Raw genomic sequence first — 16,021 nt, 5'->3', positions numbered from 1 at the left:
ACATGAAAGCTGAGCTCGGATTGGCTGGGCTGATAATATGAAAGCTGACCTGTGATTGGTTTCCCCAGTACCATAAAGCTGAGCTTTGATTGGTTGCTATGGGTAACAATGTCAGTTTTCCTGTACTCCGCCTGTTCCCAGGCTTAGAGATCTCAGTACATTAGGAGCAGTTACACTGGAGGGGCCACACTAGGGGGCAGTGTTACGTATGGAGCTATACCCGGGGATGTATATAGCGGCTGCACACTTCTCCAGGCCTCTAATCCTCCCGTGAGACACAAGGCAGCAGAACTATAGTTCCGACTGAGTCCCAACAGTCACTGGGGAAGTGCAGGCGGATAGCCCCGCCCCCTGCCGCTCACACTCCGGATTGGCTGGCTGTCACCAGGTCACGTGCTGTCCTCTCACCACTAGAGGTTGCGGTGACGGCGGACATTGTGGGTGAGATTGTGTTCTGTTCCTGAGGTGAGCGGCGCCTGGTGCAGCCTCTAGTGCCGGCAACAAAGGCCTGGAAAGAGGCGCCGAGATTGAACGCTGAGAAGCGGAGGTGACACCGGGGAACAGGCCGGTACTGTATGTGCTCTGTGCCGTCCCGTGGCTGGGGGGAGGCTCTGGTTCCCCGTCCCGTGGCTGGGGGGAGGCTCTGGTCCCCCGTCCCGTGCCTGGTGGGGGCTCTGGTCCCGTGGCTGGTGGGGGCTCTGGTCCCGTGGCTGGTGGGGGCTCTGGTCCCGTGGCTGGGGGGAGGCTCTGGTCCCCCGTCCCGTGGCTGGTGGGGGCTCTGGTCCCGTGGCTGGGGGGAGGCTCTGGTCCCGTGGCTGGGGGGAGGCTCTGGTCCCGTGGCTGGTGGGGGCTCTGGTCCCGTGGCTGGTGGGGGCTCTGGTCCTGTGGCTGGTGGGGGCTCTGGTCCCGTGGCTGGGGGGAGGCTCTGGTCCCCCGTCCCGTGGCTGGTGGGGGCTCTGGTCCCGTGGCTGGTGGGGGCTCTGGTCCCGTGGCTGGGGGGAGGCTCTGGTCCCGTGGCTGGTGGGGGCTCTGGTCCCGTGGCTGGTGGGGGCTCTTGTCCCGTGGCTGGGGGGAGGCTCTGGTCCCCCGTCCCGTGGCTGGGGGGAGGCTCTGGTCCCCCGTCCCGTGGCTGGGGGGAGGCTCTGGTCCCCCGTCCCGTGGCTGGGGGGAGGCTCTGGTCCCCCGTCCCGTGGCTGGTGGGGGCTTTGGTCCCGTGGCTGGGGGGTGCTCTGGTCCCCCGTCCCGTGGCTGGGGGGAGGCTCTGGTCCCGTGGCTGGTGGGGGCTCTGGTCCCGTGGCTGGTGGGGGCTCTGGTCCCGTGGCTGGGGGGAGGCTCTGGTCCCGTGGCTGGGGGGAGGCTCTGGTCCCCCGTCCCGTGGCTGGGGGGAGGCTCTGGTCCCCCGTCCCGTGGCTGGGGGGAGGCTCTGGTCCCCCGTCCCGTGGCTGGGGGGAGGCTCTGGTCCCCTGTCCCGTGGCTGGGGGGAGGCTCTGGTCCCGTGGCTGGGGGGTGCTCTGGTCCCCGTCCCGTGGCTGGGGGGAGGCTCTGGTCCCCCGTCCCGTGGCTGGTGGGGGCTCTGGTCCCGTGGCTGGGGGGGGGCCTCTGGTCCCCCGTCGCGTGGCTGGGGGGGGGCCTCTGGTCCCCCGTCGCGTGGCTGGGGGGGGGCCTCTGGTCCCCCGTCGCGTGGCTGGGGGGGGGCCTCTGGTCCCCCGTCGCGTGGCTGGGGGGGGGCCTCTGGTCCCCCGTCGCGTGGCTGGGGGGGGCCTCTGGTCCCCCGTCGCGTGGCTGGGGGGGCCCTCTGGTCCCCCGTCGCGTGGCTGGGGGGGGGCCTCTGGTCCCCCGTCGCGTGGCTGGGGGGGGGCCTCTGGTCCCCCGTCGCGTGGCTGGGGGGGGGGCCTCTGGTCCCCCGTCGCGTGGCTGGGGGGGGGGCCTCTGGTCCCCCGTCGCGTGGCTGGGGGGGGGGGCCTCTGGTCCCCCGTCGCGTGGCTGGGGGGGGGGGCCTCTGGTCCCCCGTCGCGTGGCTGGGGGGGGGGCCTCTGGTCCCCCGTCGCGTGGCTGGGGGGGGGGGCCTCTGGTCCCCCGTCGCGTGGCTGGGGGGGGGGGGCCTCTGGTCCCCCGTCGCGTGGCTGGGGGGGGGGGCCTCTGGTCCCCCGTCGCGTGGCTGGGGGGGGGGGCCTCTGGTCCCCCGTCGCGTGGCTGGGGGGGGGGGGCCTCTGGTTCCCCCGTCGCGTGGCTGGGGGGGGGGGGGCCTCTGGTCCCCCGTCGCGTGGCTGGGGGGGGGGCCTCTGGTCCCCCGTCGCGTGGCTGGGGGGGGGGGGCCTCTGGTTCCCCCGTCGCGTGGCTGGGGGGGGGGGGCCTCTGGTCCCCCGTCCTGTGCTGCTTTTCACTCCTTTCTCTCTTTCAGGACATTACTGACTCCTGTGACGACTGAGGATGGAGATGAAGCGCGCGCCCCTGAAGCGTCTGTGTAAGTTTTGGGCGATGATGGGAGGGCGGGGTGGGTGAAAGGGGTGTATATGGGATCTGACACTTATCCTCGCACCACTCCAGATTCAAGCACTGAGTCACCAAGGAAAATGCACCTCGTTACAGCTAAGGTTGGAGCTGAGAACAGGGACCCTGGGGCCCAAGAGGCGTCGTGCACGGGGGTCTGGACTTCTCTGCTGCGTCTCACTGAGCAGGAGGTGAAGCCGGACACCCCCAGTATCCCGTCAGTGAGGTCCCGCATCCTGATGCTGCAGGGAACGGGCAGGAGAGGTACGAGGCCCCACATCACCCGTCTGTGATACTGATGTATTTCTCCCATTATCCCCGGAGCTCCCATCATCTGTTCATCGCTCTTTAGCCGCTTCTTCCTTTCTTTATGCAGATGGCACTCAGGGAGTCAGAGAAGAATCCTTGTCCTGTACAGACGGAGAGAAGGTGAGTTCCCCCTCCGGGCCCTTCCCTCGCTCTGTGCGTGCCCCCGCCGGGCCCTTCCTCCTTGATGGCCCTTTCTTGGTCACAATACATTATGGTTGCTGCCCTTTGTTCTGTTGTGTGATGATCCTGCGTTTTCTCTTTAGAGTGTCTCTGGGATGTTGAATCCGGAACCAGAAGAAGCTGCAGAGACCTTGGCAGGTAACTGGTTATGCGGAGGGCCACCGAGGCGGTGTGCTCTGATGAGGGTCGATGAGCGGTGCTGCGCACACTGCGGGTTGGGGTCTGGGCAGCTGGGACTTCACAGGTTTTTATCCTCCTCCTCTTTACAGGGCCGTCTCCATGTGACTGGGCACTGGAAGAACGTGTCCTACCTGTGGCCCACAGCACCCTCCGTTCTCTACATGCGGAGGATGAGCCTCCAAGTACAGAGACGGCCAGCCGCCTCCGCCAGGTGAGCTGTGGGTGGTGGGGCCTGCTGTGGCTAGGGTTTTCCGCTTACACCACTCCTCTGTCTCCAGGAGCGTCAGGAAGAGTTGGCCATGCTGTGCACCGTGCTTGACCGCAGTAACCCCTGGAGAGTGGCATCCATGAGGCGGCCACAGAAGAGGATCCTGGAACCGGCCAATCAGGTAATCTAGTGGGTCACAGTGCATGGGGTTGGGGGGGGTCACACGGGTGAGATTGCACCTCCTGTGTGGGGTCAGGTGATAAGGGGCACTGCTTTTGAAATGCCGCCCATTTCATGGACCTGAATCATCCCTCACTGGTCTCCCAGGACCTCAGCAGAGGGAAACGAAGGCGGCGGGTGAGAGCCGGGCGCGGAAGCGTGAAAATGGGCCCCATAATGGATTCAGATTCCAGTGTAAGTGACGCCTTCATGTGTTGGTTAGCGCCGTGTGATGTCATGTGTAGGGTGTTCGAGCGAAGCCCACAAACATATGCGGCATCCACAGTACTTGCTTCGCTCTCACACTTCTCGTGTCATCCATGTGTAGGGATCAGAGTGCGTGGAGCCATCTCCGGGAAGCAGCGATGGATCCATAGACCTCTCCGATGATAGATATGTCTCATCTCTTGAAGTGCGGCTCCGAAGATCGTGTGATGCTGGTGAGGTCTGCTCCTGTCCCATGGGGTGTAATGTATGGTGACGAGGGACAGGTAATGGACATGCGATGCTGTTCTCCTCAGTATGGCCACTAAGTGAGACTTCGGTTTCTTCCAGACTCTCTTGCCCCAGAAGACCCTCCATCCTTTATCTGTGATGATTCAGACAGCAAGTCTCCAGCAGGTATGTGCTGATATATACTGGGGGTCATAGTGTACTGTTATACCTCCTGAGGCTTGTGTGGGGTGGTGAATGGTCTTTGAGTCTTCTGTAGAGCTATCTGGATTGTGTGTTGGGGGGGTCCTGTTCAATCATACAGGCCGCTCATCACTTTAGAGAAGATACAGGGTATATAACATGGACGGTATGCGTGAAATCCACTCTTCTATGCCTTTTTAACTCCAAATTAATAAGGCTTGCGAGCGCTCAGGAAATCCATACAGCTCAGCCTTGTGTGGTGTACTCAGGACTTCTGCTTTATTAGCTCATACAAGCTACTTAAGTATGGTCACCGAGAAAAGAAAGTTCCCCCCGAAATATGAGCCAGTGAGCACTTTAGAGACGTGAATGGAAATGTGAAGCTTCTCCGCCATCAGTGTGACTTGATCACAATGGCACTGGAATTATAAGACAAGATGGAGACCACAGACACAAAACGGAGTCTGTTCTCTCACAATGGATGCACACCATTGCAGCCTTATTTTCTATTTTGTCTTTTGTGCAGAAGTCATGGATGATGGGCGTCGGGTGACGTTGAACAGCTCGGAGCTCATTGACAGAATATTTGAGGGGGTGCTGAATGGAAGTGCAGCTGCCGAAGACTTGGAGGCACCAGATGTGGAGCTCCCTCCGATGTCCATTCTGTCTCCTCTTACAAAGTCATTGGCTCTTCAGGCTGCCATCAGCCCCCTGGTGAGTCTGGCTGTATATGCCATTTCCTTGCCCCTCGGACCCCTCATTTCTTACTCTGTGCTCTTCCTGCAGACTTCGGTTGTGTCCAGTTTGCCAGAGCTGCTAGAGGAGACCCCAGAGACGCCATCCTGCGAGGACCACCTTCCATACAGGTATGATGTGATTGGTGTATCCCAAGTCCTGTGATGAAGGGGTCTCCATCTTGTCAGTCCAGTGTTACCCCACCTGCTCTCATCACAGCATTAACACTTACCGCACTCTGCGGAGGAACGTTCATGAAGCTCCTGCCACGCAGACCCCTGCGCCCAAGAGACCGCGTGTGGACCGAGCACCCGTGGATGTGAAGGAGAAGATCAAGGTGTGCCAGGTTGTCAGAGGTCTCGGCTCTTCCCACAGACAGGCTAGACCCTCACCCTGTGTATTCTTGTGTGATAGATCCTGAATAAGGAGGTGTCGTCTCTGCAGCGCATCGTGGAGCAGTCCTGCTGTGCGCTGAGCTACTGCGTGGATGCAGAACACGGGAAGGGTACGCGGCAGGAGGCCGAAGCCGAGCGCCTGCTGCTGCTGTCCTGTGAGTCAACACTTCAGTAAGTCCATGCACATAGACCTACCATCGACTGGTCAGTAATGCCATTCTCCTGGCTAGGTGAGAAGAAGGCCGCTCTTCTGAAGGAGCTGGAACGGCTCCGTGGTGGGAGATTAGAAGAGCCGCCATCCAGTCCTGACGGGGAGCTGACACCTTGCTGTGGCTCCGTTACCATATCTGACATCCGGCTGCCTCTTAAAGTGGATTATGTCTGCTCCACCATCCTGGAAACAGGTAACTCCTCCTTGTACTTAGTGTGGACTCTCACCACATCGCTGCCTCCAGGGGAAGGTGACGTGACCCATCCTGGCCTGGAGCAGGAGATAGACAGCCCATCCGGATAGCAGTAGACCTCCTGTAACTCCTCCGTGCTGGATCGGAGAGGTCTTTAATCCACAGTTTTATTCTTTTAGATGCTGCTATCGATCTATAACAACGTCTGACACCCAATAGAGGTCTTCAGGACCGCCACTCACTTACCGAACACTCGCTAATGGAGACGTTAGATTGCTAAAATCCTTATCTAATGTTTTCTAAGAAAAATGCAAAATACTGTACGTCATTATCACCGCCATAACGGCCTATTACACACTAGTATAACCACACCACAGAGCTTTCTGACCCCAGACCTGGTGACAATAACACATAATGAAACCTGTATCCATTTATATCGCTGTGATCGTACTGACTGGTAGGATAAATCTGATGTGAAGTCCCAGGGTTTTCTGTGAGCGAAACACTACTCAGACAACACAGGGTGTGGGTAAAACAGTGTGGCAATACTTTACTGACCCACAAAGCGGACAATAAACACACAGAACAGTCCCAGCAAATACCCAAGATGGTGGAACATTATAGTCTCACCCTTCCTTCTCCGGGATAGAACAGCTGTGACTTTGGAGGCTTCCAGGACCGACTACCTCAACCAGTGGCCCCCCCGGCTTCTGGCGGACCCCCACAGAGAGGAGGTAGCGGCAAGCTTAGGAAGCTAGCAGTCCATCGAGGTACAAGGCCAGGAGACCCGAGGGTCCCACCCTGGTCTCTCCGAGAGTTTCCATGGGGCCAGATGACCGGTGGGTCCCTCCTAGCAACCCCAAACCACATATTCATGGGGCCAGGTGACTTCTTTGTCGCACCCTGGTCTCCCCAAAATGTATGCATGGTCTCCCTGATGGTTCATGGCACAGATACGAATCTTTCCAGTCAGGACCGGTACCCTTGGGCTAGAATCATGTAGAATACAAATCTGTGTCTCTTTGGATGCCATGCAATCCATCTGCTGTCCTGAAGGATGTCTCTCATTCTCCTTGTAAAGTCTTTCTGATGCTCCTTGATTCTCTGTCCCAAGTCTTACTACTACAAAAAACACATGTCCCTTCTGCTTCTCTGGGCTCAGCCCCCTAAATATCAGAACTGCTCTTACCCTCTCCCAAAGCTCAGTGTACATTAGTGGAGGTATCTTTCTCAGGTCGACCGCATCACCTGGGTCTACATGTGAGACTCCCTGAGGTGAAGGCTCCGCCGGATCTTCTTTCAACACTTACACAATTGGCCTAGACGATTCTTGAACAATGGTTAGAGGCTCCTGAGATACTAATGAGATTAGTGGAATGCTGGACACTTTACAAGTTATATTAGTGTACATAAAGTGACGAGCAAGCAGAACATTAATAAAGCACAGCTGGCAACCTCTAATAAAGCACAATAGTGTATTTCTCTTGGGTTTACAAATCTAATCGTCTGGCTAATTAAGATTTTACGCTGTATCGTCACCCGCACCTGTGATAGCAGACGGGGAATGATGGGAAAACAAAACTCAATGGCAAAATTCCAGAATTTTTTTTTTTTCCTTTTTCTCAAAAAAGTTTCTACAAGTTATTCAGCACATTATACATACTGAGGAATAGTGCTGTTACATATAACCTCACCTGCCAACTGAAAAATCTCTGCATCGTTTTAAACTTCCACCAGTTAAAGTGGACACGTCATCTCATGAGGTGTCGTGCAAGAAAAGAGAACCTCAACCTTTCTTGTTGGTTGTCGTCGCCTCCTCTTCCTCCAGGATTCCTGCTTGTCGCCACCTCCTCTTCCTCTGGGATCCCCTCCTGTCGGTCGCTTTCTCCTTAGGGATCCCCCTTGCTGGTCGTCATCTCCTCTTCCTCCAGGATCCCCCCCTTGGTCAACGTTGCCTCCTTTTCCTTCGGGATCCCTTCTTGTCGGTCGTTGGCCTCCAGTTTCCCCTTACATACCCACCCAGTCAGCCAATAAACCGACCATAATCAACTATAGTGGTGCCGGCAGAGTAAACGTGCGCTGGGTTGTGCGTCACTTTTGAGCGTATACGCCTACTGGAGGCGGACGCTCTTGAATATGAAACACGGCAGAGCGCACGTTCACTCTGCTGGCACCATTACAGAATGTAGCCCCGTCTGCACATACATCCTAATCCTGTTTTATTTGAGGTTCCCAATGGGGCCACCAAGTGTGTGCCTAAACGCATTGTGAAAGCACCCGAAGGGTTCACCAGGAGCCCATCCGCTATGTGAAGGCCAAGACCCTCCACTGAAAAGAAGTCTACATGCTGTCACTCTGAACTCCACTCCTGGACAGCTGGACCACAAACCTTCTCTGACTTTGGACCCAGGTCACCACTGAATCATAAGCTTCCAACTTGCGTCACCGTGTGCCCCTTGGGCTCTGTCCCGGCATCCCTTTTTCCAAGGTCGACCATTCGGCCTCACTTTACCTCCACGTGAGATTATTGGTGTGGCTTCTGAGAGCAAGCCTCTAACGTTCAAGGGACTCGAAGTGAGATCCCTAGACCTCCTCTGGCTTGAATCTGCCATCGTACATGGATGTCTCCACTCCTGAGATGCCTTCTTGTCTCTTTCCTGTGCCCTCTCCATCTTTTCCAGGGCGGTTATATCATCCTACAGGTTTGAGTGGAGAATTCTCCACATAGGAGTCAATGAGCACTTAAGAGGGCAGTCGCTGTCTTTGACAACACATTTGTCAGCTTTCAGGAGACCCCTGCCAGTCCAGGTATTAGTGCCGCGGGCCGGCCTCATGGCCATGGTTTCTCTCCGCTTCTAGGAGCCGTTCATGCTGCCTCCCCCTCCCTTCAATAAGATTAAAGACAGATTGGATTTTTGGGCTCATCGTGACGACTCGCCAAGTACAGTGGGAACGCTGCTTGCCCCATCTTTTGTGTTTTCCTCTTCCAGAGTCCGTTCTGGTCGCCATAATGGTCAGCTCTCTGGCTTTCTCTCCTCAGGGCCTGCAGGCCATTACTTCCTCCTTCTGATCCATTACGGGGCCTACGACGTAGTGGCTACGCCTCTGGCCAGCACTTCTGATGCGCACACGGGGGACACCATCACATTCCCCACGAGCATTACCCTGTAAGTCCTGTAATGCTCCGGTCTGGCAGGATCTTCACCCCGGGCCTCGGCAGTCATATCAGATCTCCTCTCTCCTGTACAGGAATGACACCTCCGCAGACTTCAGAATGGAGATTGAAGTCTACAGCCTGGTGAGTAGCGGGCAGCGGAGGGCACGACATGTGAGCTGCTGCCATCTCGCAGCCCATGAACATGTGTCTGAGGGTAATATATGATGAGAGCTGGGCCAGGCTGCGGGCTCCTGGGCCGGGCTGCGGGCTCCTGGGCCGGGCTGTGGGCTCCTGTGCCTGCCAGCTGAATGATGGCATCTCTTGTGTTCCAGGCCCAAGCTGGATCTGCCCTGGATAAGAGGAGATCTCTGAAGCCAAAGGTACTGTGACCTGATTAGCCGCGTCGTTACTGTGTTCTCACCAGATCCTTCCTAAATTCTGAACTCCTGTCCTTCTTAGATCACGCCCAAGAAGCTCCTGTCCTCGCGGGTAAGTGTTGCCAGGTCTGATGCTTGTTTTTTTTTCTCCATGGTTTCATTGAGATAAGTGTCCAATCTCCTGTTTCTTCTGCAGAAATCCTCCTTGAACTCTCCAGGTAAGAGCTGACCTGTTGGCTGTGCGGCCTCACTGGGGTCTCTGGGTCCGGGGTCTGTTCTTAGTCCTCATTCTATAGTCATTGTACAAGCTCATGGGTGGTCTCTGCTCACTTCCTCCTTATCCCAGGATGGTCCGCTCCTCTGATGATGGATGTGCGTCTTCTCTGGGTCAGGGGTCTGTTCTTCTCCCACGGTGGCCTGCTTCTCTGGGTCGGGGGTCTCTTCTACTCCCACGCTGGCCGGCTCCTCTGGATGGGCGGCTTCTCTGGGTCGGGGGTCTGTTCTTCTCCCACGATGGCCAGCTCCTCTAATGATGCATTGACGGCTTCTCTGGGGTCTCTGGGTCAGGGGACTGTTCTTCTCCCATGGTGGCCCGCTCCTCTGATGATGGATGTGTGTCTTTTCTGGGTTGGGGGTCTGTTCTTCTCCCATGGTGGCCGGCTCCTCTAATGAAGGATGTGCAGCTTCTCTGGGTCGGGGGTCTGTTCTTCTCTCATGGTGGTCGGCTCCTCTAATGATGGATGGGCGGCTTCTCTGGGTCGGGGGTCTGTTCTTCTCTCACGGTGGCCGACTCCTCTAATGATGGATGTGCAGCTTCTCTGGGTCGGGGGTCTGTTCTTCTCTCATGGTGGTCGGCTCCTCTAATGATGGATGGGCGGCTTCTCTGGGTCGGGGGTCTGTTCTTCTCTCACGGTGGCCGACTCCTCTAATGATGGATGTGCAGCTTCTCTGGGTCGGGGGTCTGTTCTTCTCTCATGGTGGTCGGCTCCTCTAATGATGGATGGGCGGCTTCTCTGGGTCGGGGGTCTGTTCTTCTCTCACGGTGGCCGACTCCTCTAATGATGGATGTGCGGCTTCTCTGGGTCGGTGGTCTGTTCTTCTCTCATGGTGGCCGACTCCTCTAAAGATGGATGGGCGGCTTCTCTGGGTCGGGGGTCTGTTCTTCTCCCACGGTGGTCGACTCCTCTAATGATGGATGGGCAGCTTCTCTGGGTCGGGGGTCTGTTCTCTCACGGTGGCAGGGTCCTCTGATGGATGGGCAGCTTCTCTGGGTCAGGGGACTGTTCTTCTCCCACGATGGCCGGCTCCTCTGATGGATGTACGTCTTCTCCCATGGTGGGCGGCTTCTCTGGGGTCTCTGGGTCAGGGGTCTGTTCTTCCCTCATGGTGGTCGGCTTCTCTGATGATTGATGGGCAGCTTCTCTGGGGTCTCTGGGTCAGGGGTCTGTTCTTCTCTCATGGTGGTCGGCTCCTCTGATGATGGATGTGCAGCTTCTCTGGGTCGGGGGTCTGTTCTTCTCCCACGGTGGCCGACTCCTCTAATAATGGATGTGCAGCTTCTCTGGGTCGGGGGTCTGTTCTTCTCTCATGGTGGTCGACTCCTCTAATGATGGATGGGCGGCTTCTCTGGGTCGGGGGTCTGTTCTTCTCTCACGGTGGCAGGGTCCTCTGATGGATGGGCAGCTTCTCTGGGTCAGGGGACTGTTCTTCTCCTACGATGGCCGGCTCCTCTGATGGATGTACGTCTTCTCCCATGGTGGCCGGCTCCTCTGATGGATGGGCGGCTTCTCTGGGGTCTCTGGGTCAGGGGTCTGTTCTTCCCTCATGGTGGTCGGCTTCTCTGATGATTGATGGGCAGCTTCTCTGGGGTCTCTGGGTCAGGGGTCTGTTCTTCTCTCATGGTGGTCGGCTCCTCTGATGATGGATGTGCAGCTTCTCTGGGTCGGGGGTCTGTTCTTCTCTCATGGTGGTCGGCTTCTCTGATGATGGATGGACGGCTTCTCTGGGGTCTCTGGGTCAGGGGTCTGTTCTTCTCTCATGGTGGTCGGCTTCTCTAATGATGGATGGGCAGCTTCTCTGGGGTCTCTGGGTCGGGGGTCTGTTCTTTTATGGATGTGCAGCTTCTCTGGGTCGGGGGTCTGTTCTTCTCCCACGGTGGCCGGCTCCTCTGACACGTTGCCTGTAGTCTGGCACTGCTGAGCGCCACTAATGACCTCTTCTGACTGTAGCTTGCAGTCCTGCAGTGAATGCGCCGCTCCGATCCAGTAGTTTCCTTCTTGTCGGATCGCTCACCGTCACACTGGAATCTTTGAGCAAGTACAAGTTTCCGCTGGAGAAGGTAAGGCGGCCATTTCTCCTATGTGCAATGTTCCTTCACTTTGTCCCATCATCTTCTGAGATGTGACGTCACCAACCTGTTATACACACGCGTCCTCCTGGATGATGCCATCGCTCGGCACCCAGCAGCGTGATGGCAATCATTCATGTAGCAGTTTCATCTACGTTCCGGCCCTTCATCAGATGTCGCAGGTCGCCATGAAGCGTCAGTCACTGCACGCACGACGGTGGTCTCCACCCTCGTGCTATTCTTCCCAAACTGCCCCCCTCACGGCGACCTGAGATCTGATGAGGGGTCGGAGCGTAGATGGAATGTTACCATGTTGTAGATGACTTAACGTACCCTCATGAAAAAAAACTAAGTACACCCTCTCTGAAGTCTTTGGTTTTTGTGTTGGGGCATAGTTAGAAAAAAAAGACTTGTTTTAAGATGGATAAAAATCCAACCTCATGTGAACAAAACATGGCAAGTTACAGTCACTATATGCTTACCCAGATCCAGGTCAAAATGCAGAAGCAGTGTGTGAGAAAGTAAGTACACCCTTATTACTTCCATACTAATGCTGAGAAGGGGAAGATTGATGGACAATTTTATTTTTAATCCTGCAAGTCTGTTAGGGATGCACTTACTTATTGGAAATACATAGGAGAGCTGCGTGGGATCAGTAGTGAGTCCATCGGAGAAACAGTGTAAACTTATCAGAATTGTATAAGAAAACGGCAAAGACAAGAAAACAAGGGGGCTGCAATAATGCAAAGCGTGACCCCAATATCGGGCAGTACAGATGGGGGACCGCAAAGACAAGAAAACAAGGGGGCTGCAATAATGCAAAGCGTGACCCCAATATCGGGCAGTACAGATGGGGGACCGCAAAGACAAGAAAACAAGGGGGCTGCAATAATGCAAAGCGTGACCCCAATATCGGGCAGTACAGATGGGGGACCGCAAAGACAAGAAAACAAGGGGGCTGCAATAATGCAAAGCGTGACCCCAATATCGGGCAGTACAGATGGGGGACCGCAAAGACAAGAAAACCAGGGGGCTGCAATAATGCAAAGCGTGACCCCAATATCAGGCAGTACAGATGGGGGGGCCGCACAGCCCTTCTGGACCATGTGTGATTATATTACACCGGCATACAGAGCAACTACGTAAAGGTGGTCAGAGATAAAATATACGAGGAGTTATACAGATGATGCCGGGGACCGCGTCTGCCTAAAGGGCCCCCCAGGTTGGGGCGCGGTCGGGGGCGCTCTGTCAGCAGTTGTCAGATATAAATAATATGATTATTAAGTGGCATCCTCTGTGCAGCGTATCCGCGCGTGAGACAGCAGAGCCTGGATAGGGCCACGGCGCCCGTCTCCGAACCGGAATAGTTTGTGCCCTCACCTGAGCGGTGAAGATATAGGCACAGGAGGCGGTCATCTGTGTGTCCTAAAGCTGCCGCTCCGTCTGGGAGACCCATTTCCAGCCCTGTTGTAAGGGTCCGTGTGACAGGCGGCGCTCAGGTCCAGATGAGGGGCTACCAACCATCAAGGTAAAGCGGCACCCTGCTTCATAGCGTAACATTACTGAAAGAACAACACGTTTCACGCAGCTCCTGCACCTTCTCCAGGTTCATCGTAAGAGCAATCAAAGGCTAAAACAGGATTATGTTCTGGGTTTGTTCTATTTATGATGTGCGCTTTGCCTTATTCCGTGCCCCCAATTTCAGATGGCTGGGAGACCCTCATTTTATCAAACGCCTTCATTGAGTAGTATTTCTCATTAACAGGCCTAGTGTTGATTTACGCCCATGACCCTGTCGCACCACTGGAACTCGGCACCGCCGGTCATATTGATGTATTGTTTGCTACGTACCCTCTCAATCCCTATGAAGGTACAATCGGGGGCTGATCGTGACACCCTGGATTCACCAGTGTGGGCGTCTACAAGCAGATGTATAGGGCTCTTTACGGCTTTGGAGTGTTCGAGAGTGTTGCCACAATGCCAAGGAGCAAAGACATTACCAGCTACCTTGGAGAAGCCATTGTTGCTGCCCATCAATCTGGGAAGTGTAAATTGCCATTTTCTATACAATTTGGAGTCCATTCTACGGTGAGAATGAATATTCACAGCTGCCCATCTTTCCAGGATAGAGCGACCCCACAAATGTACCCCAAAGTCAGACCGTACAATGCAATTACAAAGAACCCCAAGCTACAGCCGAGGCTCTAAAGGCCTTAATTAGGATGTTAAATTAGAGTGCGCAAATATGGATTGTTTAGAAGGGTTGCCAGTGGAAGCCTACTCTTTAAAAAAAAAAACAACACAGGGCAGCACAACTGTTTGGAAAGTTGTGTCTGAACAAACCACTAGACTTTGAACAGAACAGACCACAGTAAAGATGTTTAGCCAGAAGTCCCTGCACCATGTCTAGAGCATAGCGGCACAAATGTCTCATACCAACTGTCAAGCATGAAGGTGGAGGGAGGTGCTCTTCAAACCATCCCATCACCAATCTGGGGCTGCCCTTTCTATTTAATGAGTGGGCAGCCCCGGACTAGTGATTTCTGAATATTATCTATAAAGAAAACTGCGCAGAAGGTTCCCCAATGTCTCGCAGTGGTTGGATCCCAACTTGCAGCTTGTTGTGTGCATGTAGAGCGGACTGTCACAACCCTCTGGCTGCTCTCGCAGTGCCAGAAGGAGATCTCGCTCTTTGCGGTAACTGAGCGCGGACGTGTACTTGGCAGTCACGTATCTAAGGGGTAACATTTCTCCTTGTGGAGAGCGACATGTTAAACATGTCATGGTGAGGAGACTTTTAAAGCCGCAGTGCCCTCTGGGAAATATGCAAATTGTGTCTTCAGAGAGGAAGAGGACACTTGGCAGTCACTGAACGCTAAAATCCTTAGAGCGGTTACCATCCAGTAACAACTTGGTACGTGGCAGCGCTCGATGGCTGCAAAGAGCAAGATCTCCCTCAGTGGTGGCAGTCCGCTCTGCAGGCCCATAATCCCAGAACCTGGAAGTTAGGGTCTGACTTTTGCTGAGCGGTTTTGTTAATGATTTTGTCAAATATCATCTGTCTGGGAAGTCCCACTGTTAAGAAGTAGAAGGGGACCCCCAGACTTGGTGATGGGTTCTTACAAGCTTGCATTCCAGCCCCCGGATTTGGGCGCCTTGCACTCATTGAGTCGTCATACATAAACTGGGTCATTTAACAGGACACTGATCCCAAGCTCAGCATCAGAAAGGCTGAAAAAGAGAAGTCTCCAGGTTGTGCCGTCTCCTAGTCTCCGTCCAGAATGCGGCGCGATAGCAGCGCTGTGCAGGAACGAAGCCTGAAAGAGCTGAAGCAATGTGGTAACGAAGAGCGGCCCGAACTCCTCCGGACCCACGGGACAGACTGGTGGCATAAAGAAGACAAGACCATGTGATTGCTACTAAACGTGGTTCTTCTGACTACTGATTCATTGGGTGTACTTACTTTCTCACATTGCTTCTGTGTTTTGGCCTAGTTTTTGGTAAATTTTATGTAATTTTGTGTTTTTCTTGTGAAGTTGGACTTACCCATTTGTTAGCCTTTTTAAGGGGGTGTACTTATATTTTTATCATGACTCCCCCTAAGTTACATCCTGTCTGTACGGATCGGAGTGATTGCCGCCTTGTAATATTTGCCCCTAACACCTGCGGCCCGTCTGTCTGGACCTGAATGGTGGATAGCTGTGTATGACCTGGTGGCCAGCACGCCACAGGGATGGGAGGAGAGTTGGGTGCCTCACCGCGGTTCTTGGTCTTAGACTGTAAGACAATGTCCGGTAACTAGTAATCCAGAAGCAAGAAGACTCGGCAGCACTCATGTTAGACGCAAAACAATCCCAATGTTTCTTCCAGGTGCTGCGATGCCTGACAATGGCACTTATCTGTAAAGCTCCATCACCTGGGAGACATCCATTCTGATTGTTCTCCATCTAATAAGTGAGTGCTCATGTCTCTGCACTATTGGTGGCCGGCCAGTCTCCGCTGTCATGTGCTAGTCACTGATGAGCGCTGGCTCATTCTCCGCAGAATGGCCTCATCGAGCAAATACTTCATGGCAGCTGGCACTACGGGAATGAGCAGCCCTAACACCCTACCTGACATAATAAATGCTCTGTCCTCAACAGATGTCTTCTGCGCTCTGATCCTCTCTCCTCCCTGGTCTCCTGCGCTCTGATCCTCTCTCCTCCCTGGTCTCCTGCGCTCTGATCCTCTCTCCTCCCTGGTCTCCTGCGCTCTGATCCTCTCTCCTCCCTGGTCTCCTGCGCTCTGATCCTCTCTCCTCCCTGGTCTCCTGCGCTCTGATCCTCTCTCCTCCCTGGTCTCCTGCGCTCTGATCCTCTCTCCTCCCTGGTCTCCTGCGCTCTGA

The 16,021-nt window shown here is 55.2% G+C and overlaps 1 protein-coding gene across 7 annotated transcripts in view; it reads left to right on the top strand.

Annotated features, from left to right (window-relative positions):
* The first annotated feature begins 347 nt into the window (after positions 1-347).
* Positions 348-16,021, top strand: part of LOC141175895 (anillin-like) — a 37,729-nt gene continuing 22,055 nt past the window's right edge. For 2 of the 7 annotated variants that reach the window (XM_073659882.1, XM_073659880.1), the window contains exons 1-21: positions 376-568; positions 2,402-2,464; positions 2,548-2,754; positions 2,867-2,919; positions 3,063-3,117; positions 3,249-3,370; positions 3,438-3,548; positions 3,695-3,781; positions 3,915-4,026; positions 4,142-4,207; positions 4,749-4,936; positions 5,009-5,088; positions 5,177-5,294; positions 5,372-5,507; positions 5,583-5,756; positions 8,797-8,923; positions 9,006-9,054; positions 9,246-9,293; positions 9,373-9,402; positions 9,487-9,508; positions 11,519-11,628. In XM_073659882.1, coding sequence (XP_073515983.1) covers positions 2,431-2,464; positions 2,548-2,754; positions 2,867-2,919; positions 3,063-3,117; positions 3,249-3,370; positions 3,438-3,548; positions 3,695-3,781; positions 3,915-4,026; positions 4,142-4,207; positions 4,749-4,936; positions 5,009-5,088; positions 5,177-5,294; positions 5,372-5,507; positions 5,583-5,756; positions 8,797-8,923; positions 9,006-9,054; positions 9,246-9,293; positions 9,373-9,402; positions 9,487-9,508; positions 11,519-11,628 — 1,929 coding nt within the window. In that variant the 5' untranslated portion in view covers positions 376-568; positions 2,402-2,430. Of the gene's footprint in view, positions 569-2,401; positions 2,465-2,547; positions 2,755-2,866; positions 2,920-3,062; positions 3,118-3,248; positions 3,371-3,437; positions 3,549-3,694; positions 3,782-3,914; positions 4,027-4,141; positions 4,208-4,748; positions 5,089-5,176; positions 5,295-5,371; positions 5,508-5,582; positions 5,757-8,796; positions 8,924-9,005; positions 9,055-9,245; positions 9,294-9,372; positions 9,403-9,486; positions 9,509-11,518; positions 11,629-16,021 lie in introns of all 7 variants that reach the window. The other 5 variants (XM_073659881.1, XM_073659879.1, XM_073659878.1 and 2 more) reach the window with 5 other exon arrangements.

Source organism: Phyllobates terribilis, unplaced genomic scaffold (genome assembly GCF_046119375.1).
Source record: "Phyllobates terribilis strain yellow unplaced genomic scaffold, ASM4611937v1 Scaffold_14__1_contigs__length_39327217, whole genome shotgun sequence".
Lineage (NCBI taxonomy): Eukaryota > Metazoa > Chordata > Amphibia > Anura > Dendrobatidae > Phyllobates > Phyllobates terribilis.
This window is presented reverse-complemented; position numbering and strand designations above follow the sequence as displayed.